This window comes from Aythya marila (assembly GCF_965140915.1).
Source record: "Aythya marila genome assembly, chromosome: 3".
NCBI classification, from domain to species: Eukaryota; Metazoa; Chordata; class Aves; order Anseriformes; family Anatidae; genus Aythya; species Aythya marila.
In genome coordinates, this window is record NC_139044.1 from 23,295,113 (window position 1) to 23,315,987 (window position 20,875).

Here is a 20,875-nt window from a genome sequence, read left to right on the forward strand (position 1 = left end):
GGTTCAAGTCACATTATACACTTACCTATTATTCTGAAATAATTAGTTATTAGTGTCTCCCTGGGGAGGGCAGCAAGCACTGAATAGCAGCCAACATCTGTCAGAAGTGTTAGGGATTTGGGGGTGAGCTAGAGCCTGCCTTTGAGCCACAGCCACGTGCAAAATGAGTAACGAGACCTAAAGTATCATTTCAGAAAGGAGAGACCATGCATTAGGAATGCTGTCGTCAAGGGACTTCAGTTCTTGGTTATTAATGTACTGGTTTCGGGTCCTAGGCACGGGGAAATGGTCAGCAGCAACTTACTGCAGTGTTACGTCTCAGTGCAAGAAATGTTTTGCGTGCTTTTTCTTGATTATGAAATGTCACCAATTACACGCTGGGGGAGAAAAATAGGTAATTGTGTACAGATGGCTCATGAGTCAGGTCTAATGAGGTTATTTGATGGTGTGTTTTTTGTTTTTTGTTTTTTGGTTTTTGGTTTTTGGTTTTTTTTTGGTCTTTTATCTTCCTGGAGCACCCCATCGTCGGTGCTGCTGTGCCAGGCTGGGCCCTTGCTTCGGTGCATGGCTAGCAGCCCCAAGGGAGCAAATGTCTCTCAGGGGGAGTGGGCAAAACTGTTTTAAGTTGGGTTGTCCTTGTCTCGGACAGCTTGTGTTGTGAGGTGTCTGAGGTAATAAAGTAAAATAAGGTAAAATAAGGTAAGGTAAAATAAGGTAAAGTAAGGTAAAATAAGGTAAAATAAAATAAAATAAGGTAAAATAAAATAAGGTAAAATAAAATAAGGTAAAATAAAATAAGGTAAAATAAAATAAGGTAAAATAAAATAAGGTAAAATAAAATAAAATAAAATAAAATAAAATAAAATAAAATAAAATAAAATAAAATAAAATAAAATAAAATAAAATAAACAGTTGCTCCATCACTAAGGAGCACACTGATGCAATTACCCCGGAGGGAAATGTCCTTACAACCCTCACAAAGAACCGCTTATGCGTGTGAGGGGAACCCCCACGCCACACGGGCCAACGTCACGTTACTCAGAGCCCGAGAATGGGGCCGAGATTCCCAAACCCGGCCCCACAGGCAGTGCAGGTACTGGTCCAGCTCCCCTCAGCCGGGCGCCCCGGACTACAGCTCCCGGCAGCCCGCGGCGGGGCGGGCAGCGGCCGGCGGGGGGGGACCCGGCGCCTGCGTGTCCCTGCCGGGCCGGGCTGGGCCGGGCCGTGCCGGGGCGATGCCGAGGGCGGAGGTGGCCGGGTCCTACCAGGAGGTAGGGAATGGGTTCGGGGTGCTGGCTGCTGGGGGGGGCTCTGCGTGGGGTTTTGGCGGCGGGGTGGGGGCGGCGGACCGGCCATAGAGTTGCAGAGAGGAGCTCTCCTCCTGGCTGAGGGCTGTGCCCGCTGGGGAGGCTTTACCCCGTGGTTCTCGGGATGAAATTGGCTGGTGTGAAAAAGCCTGTGTGAGAAAGGGGAGCGCTGCCTGGGGAGCCCTGAGGCTCGCCGAGCGAGGTTGTTCCGTGCCCTTCCTGCTCTCGCTGTCCTGCCCTATCTCCGTGTCCTCCGGCAGCCTCAGCCGCCCTGCGCGTCCCTGTTCCTTCGCGTTATCACCGCGCTTCGCCTCCTTATCGAAAGCACGTGGGCAGAGCTGGCCTGTGGGTGTGAGCGTGTGGCAGCTTCCCTGCTGCTGGGTGCTGTGCTCTGGGGATTGTGGCTGGTTTCTGGAGGAGCCAGGATCAGCTGGCACAGCGGTGCGGTGTCGGCGTGATGCCCTGATGCACCGTGAGCAGCGCGGGCTCGCAGTGGCCTCGGTGGGTGCGCTCGCCTGCCTTCACGTCTTGTCAGGGCAGGTGCTTGGGATTTGCAGTGAAATTACTGTTTTTTGGGGGCTTGGTCTCGTGGCTCAGCTCAGCACAGCCGAGGCAACGTGAGCGCTCCCTGCTTTTGACCATCTGTCCTTTGGTATGTGTGAAGGGCGCGTGGGGCTGCCTGCCTGGTAGAGATAAGATGTGGTCATGTATTGTTTTCCTGTTTGTTTCTTAGGAATGCTAAGAGATTACGTTTTTCTGACTTTTTCTTTTCCTATGTGTTAGAAGCACTGTAGAGCCCCTTGAGAAGACAATAAGTGTTGCAAATTGCGTTCTCGTTTAAACTCATGTCGATACCTTCTTGCTGCCAAAAATAGAGTTCACCTACCCTCTGCACCACCTCAGCCGAGGAGGTGTCTGTACCTGGGAGCCCAACCAGGAGGTGTGGGGGTCAGCTGCGAAACTGCAGCGCCCCAGCAGCTTGTGGCAGCTGTTTGGGTCAGCCCCGCTGTGAGGAATTGGCACGAGTGTGATTGGAACTGGCTTTTTAGCTGATTTAGCAAAACTGGTGCAAAAGGCCCAGTGAATATTCTTCCTGTGTCCGAATAGCTTGTTTGGGGTTCAGGTAAACAAACAGAACTGATGTGGCCCTACAGAAGTTAAATTAAGGCCATCCTAAATTTCGTTTATTTTATGAAGGAAATTGAAACAAGTATCTTCAGTTGTACCCCCATAAGTCTCCAGCAAATGAGCCGAGCGTGTAGCCTGTTATTTACCTGTGTGCTCCTTGCCTCACACCATGGGAAATCATACTTTATTTATGTGCAGAGCATTCAAAAACAACCGGGTTACTGCTTTCAACTTGCTGTGGATGGTGGGAACGAATACAGAAGTACGTCAGGAGGTGATGGAGGCTTTACGTCAGTCTTCCGAGATGTGAAATGAGTGGACTCTTTCCTAATAAATGCTAATGATGATTTGTGTAATGATGATAATTTTGATGCCTAATTAGAGTTGCTTGAAAGGAAAATACTTCATTATGGATGCATGCGTGTTACTGTTAAGTAAGTTGGGGGAGTAAAGTTTAACAGTATTCAACGTGGCTACTGCATGAACCGTGCACCCGATTCCCTTAAAATAGGACCAAAGCTCCTCTCCCTTACCTAATTAGCTATTTGATACCGAGTGTTCAGCTCGGACAGTTCCCATGCAACACATGATAGGCTGCAAGCTTAGGCCCCAGCTCACCGTGCTGAAATTTGTGTGTTGTTCCCTGGCATAAAAGAAGCTTGGGAGACATACAGTAGATATGTTTAACACACGGGGGAGGAAAAATAGTCCAGTGGTTCGTGATCTCATGTGATGCCTATCTGATGTGACAAGCTTCTGACTTTGGTGGAGGTGTCCTGGCAGTTTGGGCCCAGAGCTCTGAACAGCAAAACAAGAAAACATCTGGTCACTGCTGCTGATTTAGAAACACTGGGAGGCTAATTAGTTGCATAACCACTAATACCGAGTAATATTTATAGTGAGCTCAAGTAAGTACCAGAAATGTTGGGGGTGCTTGTAGCGCTTTAATGACCCACCTACCTACGTGGCTGGGACTGCGTTTGAGTTATTTGCCCTAGTACCTGTCCAAATGCAATTTACTTTTTACGCACGTTTATTAAGAAGTGGTAATGGTCTGTTTGCTGGTTTGTGTTGTGGTTTGTTTATACCTGAAGATATGTTCTTGAGTGACAGAACAGAGTTCCTGCTTATTTCAGAAGGCATTGCCCTAATTGGGGGTTTGGTGTGAGCTGAAGCTGCTGGGGGAACAATTACTTGGATCTTGAAAGAAGTGATGCTATTCTTTAAGGAGCAGGCTAGAAGTAGGTTACATGTAATATGCCATCTTTCTCTTTTGCAGTGTGCAAGTCATGTAATTTTCAGGTATAGGGCTGTGCAAATGTGACTCTTGAATTGTGCAAAGCGGCACGGGTTCTGGGTGCTCTTGGACTGGGGGCATGTTTTTGTGTGCCTGGTTAGTTGGAGCCTCTCTTATTTGTACCATAGAAATTCCAGCAATTGCGAGTTGAGAGCATGTTTGGAAATTGAACCACTGTTTTAACTACACAGCTGAGTGAAGATGTGGAGCGAGTATCTGAAAACCCAGCAGAGGAGAGAGGAGGAGAGATGGGAGTTCACGAAGATGCCAGCTCGGTTATTTTACCAGGTGAGAACTATTGACCGAAAACCTACCAATTTAAAGTGACTGATAAGCTGCTTTTGTGTGAGCTTCTTTTTAATTGCACTTTGAGAGCAAACAAAGCACTAGGTGACTTACTTTGAGGAATAAGTATAGCTGGAAAGCTAAGGAGCTTTTCTGGGGATTGGGATGAGAATATTTCTTTGTCATGAAATGTGCTCAGTCAAGGAAGATTTGTCACACCTGCTGCTGAGATAGCTCAGTATGTCATCTGCTGTTTGTGCTGGCTGTATCTTTCCTGAGTTGCAGTGTTTGTGATGGCAGTGGATTGCAAACAAAGTCTGTGCCAGATTTACGTGAGCAAGATGCAGAACCAAGCACAGGCTTCAAAACAGATTTTAGTTAGACTGTTTGGACCTGCTTTTTGAGAGTGTGGAGCAGTGTTAAATGGGCTTATTGCAGCCCAGATTTGGGTGGTAAGCTAAGCCAACAAGAACTGAGTATCCCCTAAATATTTTGCAGCTGTTTAAGATAGCTTTTTTTGTTGTTGTTATGTTAGTAGTGCAATTTTATGCATATCAGTGTCTTAATTTTCTTGGCTGACATCTCCTGGCAATGAACTTCAGGACACGTGCGTGGCCACGGACATTTATATGAGGTTATGTGCTCAGCAGGAGCTACAATAAGGCTAGTGTTTGCTGTGGTAAGGACCAAATACCAAACCGTGCTATTATAATTGAAGGGCAGTGTGGCATAGCCTGAGAGGGCCTGACTCATTAAATTACACACCACAGAAAAGTCAGTATAAAATATGCCTATTTATCTCCAATATGTTGGGTTTTAATGCTTGTTTTATGTGTTAAGCCATATATTGCTGCAATCTAAATGTGACATGTAACTCGAGTGCCTAAACCTTTACCTTGCACTCTCCATTTCTTCTGACAATACTTGTAAGGAGTATTGGGGAGAAAAAACATTTGTGTAGTTCTGTGTGCACAGGTGAGACTAGTGTGAGGATCTTTAGAGGCAAGGAGGAAGGGATCAGGTCTGCCTTTTTCTAGATATAGTTGGAAGAAGCCTTCTTTTGTGAAACTTTCTGCAGTATGCACAAGGAGTTATAAATTAGACCCCAGATATGAGAGGGTAACAAATGCACAATCACTGCTATTATGGTGGAGACATAATGCTCTTACGCAGCTATTTGCATTATTAGAATATTAAAATCTCTCTGCTGACACACACGTTAAACGTGGTCAGAGTCAGCTCAGATTGGAAGGTGGAGGGGAATAAGTTGTATTTTCCAGGAGAAAAGACTGGCCGTTAATTGTTTCTTATGAACTTCGAACTTTATTTCTGGATTGGCATTCTTGAAAATAAACTTTGTTTCCTGCCATGTCCTTAAGTGAATGCCAAATTCAATGCGTGGAGAAAAAAAAAGGCACAATCATCCAAAGACTGTGCCTCATGCAGGAGAAGGAAGCAGCTGTCTTATTGATCATTAAAAACAGCAATAGTTGTGTTTTTTAAATCAAGATGATTTTCTTTTACTTTCCTCTCAAGTGGTTGATCTTTAAATCAACACTACATAAATTCAGCCCCCAAATCTGTGTTTTAAAGTCCTAATTCATATTCTGTTTGGTTCCAGATAGTGAACTGGGTACCAGTGCCCCTTCCTTGCGTTTCAGCAAGACCTGCCTAAAGAATGTTTTTTCAGTAATTCTCCTGTTTATTTATCTGCTACTCATGGCTGTAGCTGTATTCCTTGTCTACCAAACCATCAGTGACTTCAGGGAGAAGCTCAAGCACCCCGTGATGTCTGTCTCTTACAAAGAAGTGTCCTTGTACGATGCACCTGGTAAGTCTGGTAACAAACTGAAGGGGTAGAGTTGTTGTTCACATTGATCTTGCACTGTTCTGTGTTTTCAGTGTCGATTCTCCAGGGCCCGGAGTTCATATAATGCTTTGACCCAGATCTTTTACTTGCCTTTTTTTTTTTTTTTTTTAATTATTCTGTGTTGTGTTGACTTTGCATGGAATTATGAACATTATAGGACAGATCTGTGGGGGTTCCTGCCAGTAACATGAATGACAGCAGCTGTGGAGTGTGCTGCAACATTTGAAAGACAGGAAACGTTTGCACACTCTAGAATGAGCCCTCTTTTGAGGAACAAAGATAATTCCTCATGAAATGCTCCCAAAACAGTATCATTCAAGCAGGGTAGCACATAGGAGTGAGATCATGGTACAGATCCTGCACTGGACAGTGAAGTGCTGTTGACACTTGAGAAGGTGGATTCTCCAGACAAACCACAAAAAAAACTCACAGTGCCACTTCCTACTGCTGTACACTATGTACAGTGCCATATTACATCACAAGGCAACGACAATGTGATGTGGCTGCGGAGAAATGGTGGCATAGAAATGTGATATGGCACCAGAAAACTGTATTGCAGTTTGCAGGAGGGATTACTGTGCAGAAACCTTTTTTGAATAGTGAATTATTAAATAGAATTATTATTTTTGTTAAATTATCCAGTAACCATTCATACATAGAGCTGTGGCAGCAAGTGCCGCTCAAACAGCATTGGAAGCTCCATGTATGTCACTTTCCTATTTAAAAATAACACGTCTGCTTTAATGTCTTGCCACATTTTGCAAATCACTGTTCCAGTACTTGTGGTTGAAAGGTGAGTGTTTCATGTTGCTGTATTCCTGTATTTTTTTTTTTTCTGTATGGTTAGTTAGGCTCAGCTGTGTTAGTAGGTCTCTGAATTTGATCTGTATAGCTCTGACAGTAAATTAAGCAGGTGTTTTTTCTTTCTTGTTTTTCCCTTTTCTCTCATCTGCATGTGAGCTTTTTATTCAGCAACAGAAAGAAAATGTTGTTGAAAGAAACAGAGCAACATACTTATAAATCCAGAAGTACTGGCAGGGGATTCCTGCCAGGTCAGAGAACATAAATTAATGTAGCCCTTTGCTTCGTTGCTCTGTTAAGGTTAGATGAGATGTCAAGTTCCAAGCATGGAGCACTGAAGAAAGAAAGAGAGCAGTTTTAGACTGATGTATTCTGACTACTTTGACGTCTTGCATTTTGGTGGACAGGCCATCTCAGCTGTGTGAGTTAATCGCATCTAATAAATTACACTTTTTTGGTAGTTCGTCTAGATTATCTTCAGGCAAGTTTGTTTCCAATACTAAATGTGGCATAATAGGATTTTTGGTTTTGGGTCTTATATTTTGCTAGCTTTCTACAGCTGAGGTGACTGAGATTTTTTAATGCTTGCTCTTGCTGTGAAACCACAGACTTATGGTATATACATGTGAATGAATTTCCATAAAGGTGAAGAAGTAGCCTGCCTACCTAGCAATAAAAATAACAAGCGATTGCTACAGTTAGTACTTGTTTTATGGCTTTGATTTTTATCATGACATATTTTGTGAACAGAAAATGCTAGATGTTCTGAAGAGCATCTTTTTGCTTTTATGAGATCAGACAGTGACCTTTAATCTCTCATGTATAGTACATGTGCTTTTTCCAGTGAAAATACGACGTGTTAAATGACAGCATCTGGAAACACGTACATGTTGAAGCACTTTGTGTCCCATTTGACTTCAGTGGTCTCCTAGCTTACTTTACACATTCTTCTTATTTGGGGCCAGAGGAACTCATTCATTAGCTGCCGGCTTGTGGGAGGACTAAGGAAACTTAGTCACTTCTGTGAACTTTTAGTTGTGGTTACTGAACTGGAACTTGGATTTTCTGCAACACATTGCAGGGCTTCTGTCCTGATGTGGCTGGCACTGTTGTCCTGCTACAGGAAAATAGTCGAGCACATGGTTTAATTTGATTGTTTTGCTGGATCTTGGCAAGATAGCTCAGTATCCTGGGGGATTAAATCCCAGAATGAAAATCTATGAACATAAGAAAGAAGTCAACTCTTCTCAATGTTTTTTTGTTTTTTTCTCCCGAAACAGGTATTGCCTTCTACCCAGGCAAGGCTCAGCTGCTTAGCTGCAAGCATCATTACTATGATCACATTCCACCTCTGGTAAATCCAGGTCAGCAAGGAAAAATTGAGTGCTCCACTTGGAGAATCAACTACACAGATCCTTTTACTAATCAAACGATGGTAATAATATCATAGAGTAAAACTTACTCAGTGGGGGTTTTCTGTTCATAATGGTATTTGAAAGTAAAAATATTTCTGGAGTGCTGCAAAATATACTTCTTCAGGGGAAGGGTTGGCTTGTTTGTTTTTCTGTTTTTTTTTTTTTTTTTTTTTTTTTCCAAGCCACCTATCCTGTTGTTTTCAGAAATGTAAAAGACCCCAGTCAGTGTGTATATATGTTAGGAATGATCAGTTGTCATGTGGCTGTGTGCAACATGAAAGCCTGAATGGAACAGGAGTCTTTTCACAATGAAACTCCCCCTTAATTCCTCTCCTGAATGAATTGGCAAGCAAACTTGATAACGTGAATCTAAGATTGATTGAAAGCAATAGCAGTTATGTCATTTGAAGCAGGATAACTTCTGTCTTTTTGTGTGTTTGCTAGGAGTTAAATACTATTTTTGTCACACTTGGAAAATTCTTGATTGGGCACCAAAGCATTTCATTGTATTGAAGTGCTGCGTGCCAATAAGATATGTTGATACATCTGTCTTAAATTCCTCTTAAAAACGCAGGGAATCTGGCCTCTGTACAGGTAAATGTTCAGAAAATAAACCATTAAATATGATCATTTGTATCTCATCTAAAGTTATTGCTCAGGCCCTTTCTAAGGAAACTAAACACGAACAAACAATTTAGTTACCTCTTTGGTCAGCTTATTTTTCCCCTATCTATCTTCATGTCTTGCGTTTTTCCAGTCACCATTTTCTTCTGGGAAGCAGCTCCTTAGTATATCTGAAAACAGTCCTTTAAGTCTTAATATTTAATTTCTGCCAGTATCACGTTATTTTTGCATGTTTTAACAAACTAAGAACCTGCCTTTTATGTTGTGTGGTAGGTTCGTTTAGGAGCTTGTAGATCCCAAAGGCTCTAGTCCTATGACTGAATGCAGAGGCACTGAGGCAGACCTCTGAACCACATAGAGCCATGTTCAAATGGGTGGAGTCATTTTGCAAGCAACAGCTTGCTGTCCAGCGTAATTCTTGCACTATTTAAGTTGTATTCTGCCTGGCAGCTAGCTTTTTTTTTAAATTTTTTTCTTCCCCTCATTCCTCCTCAGCAGCTTGCTTAAGGTGCTTGGGGCTATGAAACTGTTCCTTTCTCAAGGACAGGCCTGATGTTCTCCACATCAGAATCCAAATTAACTTGTTTCATGTCAAGAGCTGAAGGTTCCTGGACTGTAATGCCTAAAACTCTTTTGATTGTCTGCAGAATGCAGGCTGCAGAGCCTTGACTGGTAATTCCACATGAACCCAAACGATTGGGATGGAACTAGAGCAGATTTCTTAGCAAAACACTAAATCTTGGTTTAGAGACTTCATTTTTACAACCAAAAAGAGGAATTTGTTAATACCAAGGCAGACATTAATTGGGGGTATTTTAATAGGTGTGCACTTATTAGAGGCCAGGAAAATCTCGATGTGTATTAGATTTATGTAAAGTATTAGTGACAGACAGCAAATTCAAGAATGGGAAACGAGGATTCCTCTCCTACTCACTGTCTCTCTGTCTGCTTATAGAAGTATGCTTTGGTTGTTCAAGGCCCTCGTGATGTGAAGAAAAAGGAACTGGTATTTTTGCAGTTTCATTTAAATGAAACGGACCAAGATTTTAGTGCCATTGACTACCTTCTGTTTTCTTCTTTCCAAGAGTTCATCAACAGGTATGTAAAGGGATGATGAACCTGTAACAGCAGTGAACTTGCATCCACAGCAATACTACTGCAAGGAAGGTATTTTGGGTGGAAAGTTAGAGAGGCTTTTATGACGATTCTTTTTATTAAAAGGAAAAAAGAAAAAAAAAAAAGAATTTTGGACTATTTCTGTTGGACTTTCATGTCTTAGATTACTAATCTCACCTTTTAGAAAATGAATTGAGGATACACGCAGTGACAGGAAGTGCCCTTCAGCTGTGCTTCAGCCATTTCCTGCTGCACTTTCTAGACATTTTGAAGTTTTCACTGTCTTGCTGCTGTCCTCTGTTGTGGGTGATCAGGAGGTGGGTTGTACTTGGCAGTGTGATAATGAAGGGCATTAAGAACACAAATGTTTCTGTACCTCCTTTTTTTTTTTCTAAGCAGTTACTAGAAAGATCAGATTCCTAGAACGATTTATTTCGTTGATTTCATTGTAAGGTTAACCATAAGTGTTTGTACTGCTAGTTTTATTTAAGATTCTAAAGGATGATGTAATTTAGTAGATGGGGGTTTTAAAAGTACTTTGTTTTGATTTGATAGCAATGCCACTAGAGTGGCTGATCAACCTTTCGCTAATTTTAACAGGAATGGATTTAATCCTGTCTTGAACTTTCTTGAAAGACCCATTTTTTTTCCTTGCTTGTAAGAATAAACTCCATACTTAAATTGCTTAATTTTTGCTTTTAATTTAAATTCAAGTTCTGTTCTTCTCTCTGTGATCCAGATTAAAAGCTAGTCAAGAGGCATTAGTCACAGTGAGACCTAATAGAAAGCCTTACTTTGGTAATGGCTGGATGCAAAGTGAAAAAGGGAGAGTGGATAAAGGGCATGTGCAGAGTGAATTAAGGTGGAGGGGAAGAGAAGTAACACTTTATTGCAGCAAAGCATTTTTGGAGGCTTGGGCATGATCATGCTGGTGTTTTTCAGATGGAGCAGACTGAAAGTGTTCAGTCACAGTATCTGTGGGTGGCCAAAGACCAGTTGTCTGAATTCGCTTTTTACAAAGTGTTTACTTCAGTGAAGGAGACAGGCATTAAGCTTAGGTTATCAAGTACTTCCTGTAACTGTACAAAGGCACCTCAGACACCCCTAGCGTTCTGGGTATTTTATATTTCAGTATGAGAAAACACCAACGGAGAGCAGTGATAGAGAAGGTGCTGTTTGTTCCTTGTGCATTGGATTTTTCTCAGTTGTTGTGGCTCATGCCGCAGTTAGCGGTAGCTACAGTGCGACCGAATCCACTGAAGTGCACAGCTGGGTCTGTGCCTCAAAACATGAGCTGTCTGAGAGCATCCCCAGTGGAGGAGAGATCAGAAGGTGTGGTTGCATTGCATCTGGTCGCTGTCTTTTTGCACAATGAGCAAACTTACCAAGACGCAAATTGGCCTACCTTTGCTCGAGTCTTGGAAGCACAATTTCTCTGCTAATTGTACCAATTTGCTGGTAAGCCATTTTGAAGAGCTGTTTGCTTCCAAACTAAAACATGCGTGTCCCATTGAGGCTGGCAGTATGTAAAGTCTCTCCCTGCATGGAGGTCTGCATGCTGCTGTCTGAAATGCTTCTGCCACGCGTTGTGCAAAGGTACGTTGGGTGTGCAAAACAACAGTAAGCAATATTGCCAAGGTTCTAGCTGGAAGGCTGTGTTTGTGCCACGGTAGGTGAATAATTAAGAATCATCTGTAAGCTGCCTGGAGAAGCTGGGGTTGCAAGCTCCTGCCTCCAGGTTTCCCAGGTCAGACAGGTTAGATGGCAGATTCAGTCCCTGAAGAGAGGGGGAACTGACATGCTGTTCCTAAAGAAGCTGCTTTGTCCCTGTTGGAAGGCAGCAGAACCGAGGCTGGGGCATGAAGGCTGAGGCTGGGGCATGCTTGGAGCAATGCAAAAGGCAGGAAATGTTGTCTGGTTGGGGATATGCATCCTTTGTGCCTGTTTGTGGCAGACAGGAACGTGAGGTGAGGCTGGTTTGGAAGTAATGCAAGTAATGGGAAAATTGGCAAAGATCTATAAATGTGGTGGGACATGATCTGCATGTCTGGGTAAAGTACAGAGAACCAGTGTGTGCACGATGCTTTGGTACTGCCTCTTTTGCAGCATCCTCCAAAGCTCAGCACAAACTGCATGCCTTATCTCATTTGGGATTGTGCAGTGCTCTCCTGGCATCCCAGGGCACCAACCAGACTGGCTTGGGGCAGGCTGAAAACCTGCGTTTTCTCCTGAGCACGTGAAATGCCATGCATGTGTGGGGTGTGTTTGGATGTGGCATTGTTCTGTCCGGCTTCCAGCAGGAGAGGAAGCAGAAATGGCTTCCGGCTTGTCAGCTGCTGCTGAATTTAGCTGCTGGAAGGTCTCGACTGATATCCTTAGAAACTGTTGTGCATCGACAGTGTAATTTTGTCCTTCCATATAGCCTCTAAGGGCTTCAAACGCTCACTGCTGGTAACTACTTTTCCTGACAAAGTGTCTCACTTAGGGGTTACAAGAGCGTGCTCTTAGCACCGTGCCCAGCAACTCATGTAAAGTGCTGTTAAAGATCCTGAGCTATGTGCTAAAACTCATCAGCTATCACGATTACCTTTACAGTTTTATTTGCAATGGCTGCAAAGAGCTTAGGACGGAATGGATAGGCAGACTGCTGTAAGGTATGTCTGTAGGTATTCCATCATCTTAAATCAGTCTGAACGCCTTTGAAATTGGTGAGGGTGGTCCAGCTGTATCGACGGCACAGCTTCTTTGCAGGCACAATTCTGTGCAGCTCGCTTTTGCTTTAAATAACAATAATCGCATCAGTGAACAGTAATCATATCATAAGCAATAATAAAAATGGCATCTGGGTTCTTGTATCTCTAAGGATTTTCCTGAGGCATAGCAAGTGGTAAGGACTCAGGGTCCAGTTGTCTCTGTCAAGGGTTTTATTCTCTGCAGCTCTCGTGTTAAAGTTGGATCAACAGACCGCATGAAGCTGGCAGTGCTTGCTGGTTTTGTTCTGGCCCTCGCAGAGCACTGCTGCACTATATGCTATTGTTGGACTGAGCTGGAAGGGTACTGCCACTGTGTTTTTTCTTTTGTATTTTTCTTCTTTTTTTTTTTTGTTTTCCTAAGACAGTGGCAGTTGCTGTGCCATATTAATTGGAGGGAAGGAAATAATGAAACCCTTGCAAATTACCCAAAAAGTGTAGCTAAAAATACAAGTTCCTTTCCTCAACTATCATTAGTGTAATACATGGGTTTAAGAAGAAAATCCTCTGAACATATAGTCAATAGTCAAAACTATTGTTAGCTTAGCATGTAAAATAACTTCTGGTCATGTGAGATGATGAATACCAGTCTGAACAGGTCAGAGATTATTTCTGTGTCCAAACAGAGCTTCATCTTTACTTCTTTGGTCTGGATTGCTGCGTGCAGAGAAATAAATAACAACACAGAAGGGTCGAGACTTTCGGTACCGCATCTGACCCTTTATTACATCCCATGGCTGTCAGAGAGTTTCCAGTTCCCTGAGCACAGGGGAACTCGCAGACATTGCTTGCCCTCTGCTATTATTTGTGCAAAGCTTCCGTGTCTCTGCTCTGTCCTTTCCCTCCCCTTTTTTTTTGTTCTCCCCCCCCATCTCTTTGGCAGTGGCCTGGGTTATGGGCGCACGCAAGGAGATGCCGTCTCAGATTGCTCCTCCTAAGAGTCTAATGTTTCTTTTTCAAGCCCACAATTACTGTCACAGGCAAAATACTGTACTGCTGCCTGCTTACCGAGCGCGTTGTGGCTGTAGTGCTCAGCTCCATGTCATAGATTCCTGCTTCAATTTTCCATGTTGGTTTGGAAAGCTGCGCTGGGATGCTGCGTTGAGTCATGCATGAGGCGTGTGACTGGCTGGCAGGGTGCTAATTATGTTCCTCCGTGTGGCAAAGCACCGTGTTCTTCCTGACTGTCCCATCGGCTGCTGCTGTACCCGTACACCAAAAGGGGAAGAAATAATTGCCAGGGTAGGTCTCCCTACGTCAGTGGTTCGTATGGCAAGGAGCAGTCAGGCGTTGGACTTTGCTGTGATGCTTTGCCCAAATCTTCCCAGTGGGGGCTGGAGAAGTGTGCTGCCATCCTGTTGGGACAACTGAGCAAACAGCTAATGGTACAGATAGATGAAGATACCACAGAATCACAGAATGGCTTGGGTTGGAAGGGACCTTAAAGACCATCCAGTTCCAACCCACTGGATGCCACCCGCTAGATCAAGTTGTCCAGGGCCCCTCCAGCCTGACTGAACGCCTCCAGGCATGGGGCATCCACAGCTTCTCGGGGCAACCTCTTCCAGTGCCTCACCAGCCTCTGAGTGAAGAATTTCCTCCTAACATCTCATCTGAATCTCCCCTTTTAGTTAAACTAGAAAAGGAGCCCTAATTCTGAAGACTAAGGAAAAAGGCAAATTGCAAATCCAGCCAGTGCTGGTGTAGGGCCAGTCTTCCCAATTGGCCTGTTCTTCAGCTCTCCTTGTCTTCTTTACTTCTTTGCATCTTTCTCCTGGAAGACCAAAAAGGCTTCATCTCCCAGCAGGCCCAGCCACTCACTCCCTCTGCCATGTGAACGAAAGTATGCTCTTTGCCTTCACCTAGGAAGATTTGTTTGTTCGGAGGGAAAAACCCTTTCCTTCTCCCTTGCCTTAAGGACCAGCATACCCTGGCATGGCTTTGTAACATGAAATCTATCTTTAGTAAAAATCAGCAGTCTGCGCTTCACTGCTTCGTGACTCATCGCAGTGGTTCACCCGCTCGTTTCAAGCGAAACCTTGTTGAAAGGCAGCTGCAGGGACAGGCTTATTTCGTGGAGGTGACGTGAATGTGGCTAAAATCACAGTGCTGAGGAGCTCAAAGTTAACGGAGAGGTGAATTCACCATGTCCTGTGCGTTTAGCAGACACCAGACAGGCACTGGAGTTACCTCTTTATTACTTGCTGTGTGAGGGGCATGGGGAGGCTTAAAATGGCTGCAAGTCACAGCATTAAGTCACAGCTCCCCTAAAGCAGCAGATCTGCACGGGGAGGCAGTACTGGGACAGCAGGGCACCAGGTGGGTCTTCTGCAGTTAAGAACAAGAGTGCAAGTGCTAAAACATTACTACTAGCAATGTTTTAGATAGGCTTGATTTTAGCCTATCTAAATATAAAGGGCATTTTGAACGTGCTTTGAAGTGTAGGCCTGACGTTTCACTGCCTTCAGTGCCCAGACACTGCTCAGAGTTTGGTCAGTAAAGTAATGGTCTTTTTTCCTTTAGCCCAGAAAAAGCAGAATTCATGAAGGACTGTGAAAGTTCGTACTCCAGCTGGAAGTTTTCCGGAGGCTTTCGAACTTGGGTCAAGATGTCCTTGGTGAAAACAAAGGAAGAAGATGGTAGTGAGACTGTTGAATTCAAACAAGAGGTAAAGATAATATTAACTTCCCAAAGATATGATTTTATTTTTTTTAGGACCTGTTAGTTGCTTTAAAGGTTGGGGGCTGTCAAAACGTTGCATGTTTTTAATGATAATTGGCTAACAAAACTACCTCTTGGAGCACTTAGCAATGTGAGCTGGAGGAAGGGGTTGTCTGTTTTGAAGTGAAGCATCAGGAGGCTGGCTTTTGCTTAATGGCATTCGTTACACCACTTGCCACTGGGTGGTTTTGGAAGCTGAACTGGCTGTGCAGTTACTTGTGTTCCTTCTCAACGTGGAGAGGCTCTGTCAAAGCGTTAATGTTGTGGTGTGCTCTGCTACTGATATGGTGACACTGCAGGAAAAACATCTCTTAGCAGAGAGGTGAGAAACTCCAGGCCCTGCCTGTGTCATTGGTGACACCTGTAGTTTGAGGTATGGGTCTGAAGAGACTGATACGGAAAAACTAACAGAGCTGCCTTAGTTCGAGGTAGGGATTTTCAAAGGAATTATCTAAGTAACAGTAATGGAAAGAGGTACTGCTTAGATTACCACAGGGTCTGATAGTAGGATGAAGAGGTAACATAAGCTAAGTACCTTTATAGCACTCTCACATCTGCTTTTTGTTTGAATTTGGTATTTTTATCTGTTGAGTATCCTTAGAAATGTGGAGTATCTCAACTTCTTCCATCATTTAAAGCTAGAAAATATACAAGTGGAAGGTGCAAATTTAGCTAGAGATGAAGTAAGTTTGACTTTCATTTCTGCTCTGTTACCGCTTACAGACAGGAGAATAACTGTGTCCTGAGCCTGTTAGGTTGCTCCCGGTGTTGGTGGGAGAGGAAGAAGCTCATTGGTGATGAGAAAAGAGAATTTTCAGAGCAGTCCTTTTAAGATAGTGCATCTTCCAGGCACACTACTACGCTTTCCCTTAGTCTGTGGTCCACTTGAAAAGAGCGCTTATGTGGCAAAGGGTTGGGGGAAGAGCAGAGGTGTGACTGAGAGCTGGGTACCCTCTGGTTCCACTGGGGGAGGGCAGCAGAAGAATCCCCCAGTCATGCAGTGAAGGCCTGGGCTTGAAGGAAGGGATGCAGCGGTCGGCTGATGTCATGTAAGCACTGGCAGCAGCGGGCTGTCTGTCCTTCATCACCTACAGCTCTGTTTCATTTGCCCTTTGGTACTTACCTAGAGAAGACCATTACCTGGTCTTTTCTGCTCTTCCCACTGCTTGTAGGCAGCTGTGTGAGCTGGTTGTTTCCTGTTGTGCAGTTTTCTTGAGTGAGTATGGCTGGGGTGGTCGCACGCTGCAATAATTACACGGGCTGTAGAAGTGTAAGGTAACGAGAGGTGGTAAAGCTCCCATATGCTCAGAACGGACACGTACGGTGCTGCTGTGTGTTCACAGCCTAAAATCTGGCCAGGCACAGGGTGCCTTCATGGGAGGGAGGAGTCTGGCAGAAATCTGAAGGTATGCGTAAAGAAAGTAAGCCGTGGTAGAGAGGTGGGAGGTTTTTGTGGTAGGTCATTCCCCATGCAGTGTCCGCTGAATCAGTTTTCATCTCTACCGTTCCTGTTACACTCCTGGACTGAAGTAACATTCAAAGAGGGAGACATGTGCCAGTCAGTGATGGTTTCAAGTGGTAACTCAGTTAAAGGGCAGCACTGGAGGTATGGTTTTAGTCATTAATACGTAGGCTTTTTTTTTCCCCATCCATTTTCATTCTGCAACTGCTGGTATCTAGCTTGTGCTACAACTGATCCTCCAAAAAAGATTATTCCTGCCACCATTGTGTAGTTCTCTGGCAAATAACAGTAACGTAACCTTCATTCATGGGAACTTTCCAAAGGCCATATTACCCCAAGTAAATGAATTTTGTAAATGAGCTCCCCACACCTGGAAGGGGAAATTCTTTGCTTTTGAAGAGTGATGTATAATGGCATTTCCAAAGCTCAGCTGCAGTTATCTTGAGACTGGATAGGCTGTCTTTAATGGGACTGTTCTTGATCCTGGAACAAAGTGCTTTCAGTAAGCTGCTTGGGCAGCAACGCTCTAGATGAAGGCTTTGATCTGGCATCTCTTGCTCTTCCTTGAATTACACCAAACCTCCTATTGCCTTCCTGCAACTGGAACAAATCTGGCTTGTCCTTGCCTGGGTATATGAAGTTAACTGTGCATCTGTTTAATCATTTTGATTTTTAAAGAGAATATGGGCTGTGAGCATGTGGGGACAGAAAGGAGTACCTGTAAGGTATGTGTGAAGAAAGACTTTGTTTTCACCTTCTAGCCTTTTCTGTTGCACAGAAGACTGGATTACACTACTACAGAAAGTAACCTGCACCTTTTTCACCTTTTTTTCCCCCCTCTCCCAGACTAGTGTGGTTAACTATATTGACCAGAGGACTAAACCGAGAAGTGACCAGCTGTTTTTTGTCGTCTTTGAATGGAAAGATCCTTTTATACAGACTGTGCAGGATGTAAGTAACCTTCTAGCACCTTCTTGAATTGTCAGGCTGTATGTGCTCATGGTGTGTGTGTGTGTGTGTATATGTATGCCTCTGAGTTTCTACTTGGAGTGAGGTACCAGAGGAAGAGCAGAGTTACTCTTTAAATTTCAGTCTGGGGTGTTTGTTTGTTTATTTTATTTTAAATCAGCAATAATTATTAAGTGGGGCTCAAGACTGTCTGCAGCCTTGCCTTGTCTTAGTGACACTCAGCATTATTCTTGCAGCTAAAGGTGCACGTAGCTAAGAAACCTGGCCCCTGCAAATTGTAGCTTCAGGTCAAGTCTGAACATTTTGCTTAAATAAGTAAGTGTGCCTGGGTAAATTGATTTAATGACTCTTCCTATTAATCGACACACAAGAAGACTAGACATAAATCAGACTAATAAAACCAAAATTTATAATAATAATAAAAACCAAAGTGGTCTAATTTTTGGCCCTTATCTGAACAGAACTTGGTACTGCATTTAAAAAAACAAAACAAAACCTCAAAATTCAGCTCAGTGTACTGCAGCCAGAGGTGTGCCATGTGCCAGACAAGATCACTGTCAGTCACTGGAGTGCTTAGAAGGTGTGTGGATCCCTGCAGGTATATGTGCTTAAGCATGTGAGATGGATCTGGTGCTCCAGGGGAGCACAGGGGAAAAAGATTTATTTGCCTTCCCTAGAAAAATACGGAACAGCAAAATGTGCGAAGTCAATCTGTTTAAAATTTGGCATTTAAAATGGCCCAGCTTGACAACCTGGTCTGTCATGAACAAAATCTCTCAAATTCCTCTTTTCTTGCCCAAAGCCACTGTGATTTACAAGTAGGGGAAGCCTGTTTTAGGGCCCTCTGGCTTGGCTGGTGACCTAGTGACACCGCACTTGTGCTGACCGTCACCAGTGCTGCAGACCCCATGGCGGATCTGAAAGCTGTTACTTTATTGCTGCCTCAGCCTAGATCCCCTCACTTCATCTCGAGATCCTAGAAGCCATCATTGTGCCTAGGGGCGCAAGGAGAATTGCAAACTATAAATAAGCTTAACTACTTTTGAACCAAATATAGTTAAAAATAGAAACATAAAATACTTGCTGCAATTCTACAGAAACGCTTGCCGCTGTCAAAACCTAGTTTGGCTTTACAACACTGTCTTCTTAAAGCTTTCCAGCAGTTGCTTCTTTTAGCTTTATCTTTTGGAAGATTGTCTTTCATGGGACTGTTTGTTTTTGTAAATCTTTAAATAACGTAGTAAATGTAATCCTTATGGTTAAATTAGCAGTTTAATAATTATCTCCTACATTTTAAACAATTTACCATACTGAAATAGTCTAAAAGGAATTTAGCAGCTAGTACAGGCATCTCCTGGGATCTGTGCGTTTCCTTCCTCACAGAAGGAATTGGAAAAATCGTAGAGCAAGGCAGATGTGTGGCAAAGGCGCTAAGTCCAGGCCTGCTGTGCAGCGTGAAGGCATGGGCCACAAAACGCTGCTGTTAGAAGAAGAAAATTGTTTGTTAATGCATAGGTATAATATACATGTATATCAAGGCAGAGGAGGGGAATAATATTTTTAATCTGTTTCAGATAATCACAGCAAATCCTTGGAACATGATTGCTCTTCTCTGTGGCATCTTTTTGGCTCTGTTTAAGGCAGCAGACTTTGCTAAGTTAAGTGTTAAGTGGATGATCAAAATCCGAAAGAGACATCTGAAGAGGAGAAGTCAAGCAATGAACCACATAAGCTGAGACCAAGACTGCCTTTTAACTATTCACAGCAGAAGGGACAGAAAATAACTGGAATGAACTTCATTCAGCGAGACAGCAGTTAAAGATGTAAACCAGGTATGTTTTCTTCAGGAAAAACACAGCTGCTGGAGTAACAGCCTAGCGAACTGACGTTTGAACTTCAGAACAGAGCTAACTCTAGACAGGGCTAACAAACTCATGCTTTCCTATTCCAAATTTAACAAGCTTACCTCAATGTATGAGGGGAGTGGGGAGAGAGGAGAAAATTCACTAATATGCTGTAGCAGTTAAATTCTTTATATTAAAAAAAAAAGACAGTTTTGAATGCTTCTCAGAACAGGAAGCTATTTAACTTCTGCATGAGCTGTGACCTGCATCTGCTACCAGAATGCAGTTACTTCTTTGACTGTTAAGTGGAAGGGAAAGACCATGCAAAAAAAACGGTCTGGCCTCCCCTCTCCAAAGTGTGTCTTAAAATACACTGGAATTCTATTACATGTCACTTTTGATTTAAAGTGTATTGACTTTAATATTAAAACAGACCAACACGTTCAATTAAGCTGTTGTGTACCTTCTCTTGAAACTGCCAGCTCTCAGCTTGCAGCTAGAGTTTCACAGGAGCTAATCTAAATGGGAGTATTAAGGCAAAACGTGTAAGTAAAAAACAAAAATTTATCAGTCTAACTCGAAGTAAACTTGAGCATAGCTGGGCATCTGAGCTGATGACAAATTTCAAAATCTAATTCTCAAGACTATTTCCCTTCCTTATTTCCTGAGGAATTAAAAAAGTCTTTCATCAGCTTGGCATTTAAATGAGATTCTCTATTATACAGAGAATGTGCACTAACTAACTGTGCTGTGTGGTGTGTAGTCTTTTTCTTCCTTATAAGTAAGTCCCTTACAAGTCCAGATGCCTCACTAAGAATTGTGCAGTCTACAAGGCAGCAGTGCACTACTGCGTGTTTGCTCGGAAGGGTTTGCTGCGAGGAAGGGAGCATGCCGAGTTAACTTCTGCTTCTTCCATCCTCCACTAACAGAGAGTGCTAATAAAGCAGTAAGTATGGCAAGAGCACCCCCCAGTTCTTTGTACTTGAGATTTTAAGGAAGTGTTTTGGGACAAAATGTACTACTTCCAGGTGATTTCTAGAGCAAAATCAAGAAATTTAGAAAAGCAGCAGTACTGGCTGCATGCAGTGTACAGGTTCTCCTCTGTCCAGCCAGGTGAGGGGAGGAGGGAGGCACTTGCAGTTCCTGCTCTCGCATCTTCTTCAGGCCCCATGGGCTTAACAGAGCAGACCAAACCCCTCTGCCCTACTCACTAAAGTTAGAAGCAGGGGTCACTGGGGTTTAACAGTTTTGTCTAAATAACTCGTGGCTTTTCATTAAGTGACAAG

General features: G+C 43.4%; 1 protein-coding gene across 2 annotated transcripts; it reads left to right on the forward strand.

The window, feature by feature from the left end:
- Positions 1-1,181: 1,181 nt before the first annotated feature.
- Positions 1,182-20,831, forward strand: PACC1 (proton activated chloride channel 1). Of its 2 annotated transcripts, none has more exons than XM_082756755.1 (8): positions 1,182-1,271; positions 3,924-4,020; positions 5,639-5,848; positions 7,969-8,123; positions 9,683-9,825; positions 15,117-15,261; positions 17,623-17,727; positions 19,320-20,831. In XM_082756755.1, exons 1-8 carry the CDS (start codon positions 1,236-1,238, stop codon positions 19,479-19,481), a joined length of 1,053 nt encoding a protein of 350 aa, XP_082612881.1. In that variant the 5' UTR covers positions 1,182-1,235; the 3' UTR covers positions 19,482-20,831. The 2 variants fall into 2 exon arrangements, with proteins under 2 accessions (XP_082612881.1, XP_082612882.1); XM_082756756.1 differs by having other exon boundaries at positions 1,190-1,271; positions 3,861-4,020.
- The last annotated feature ends 44 nt before the right edge of the window (positions 20,832-20,875 follow it).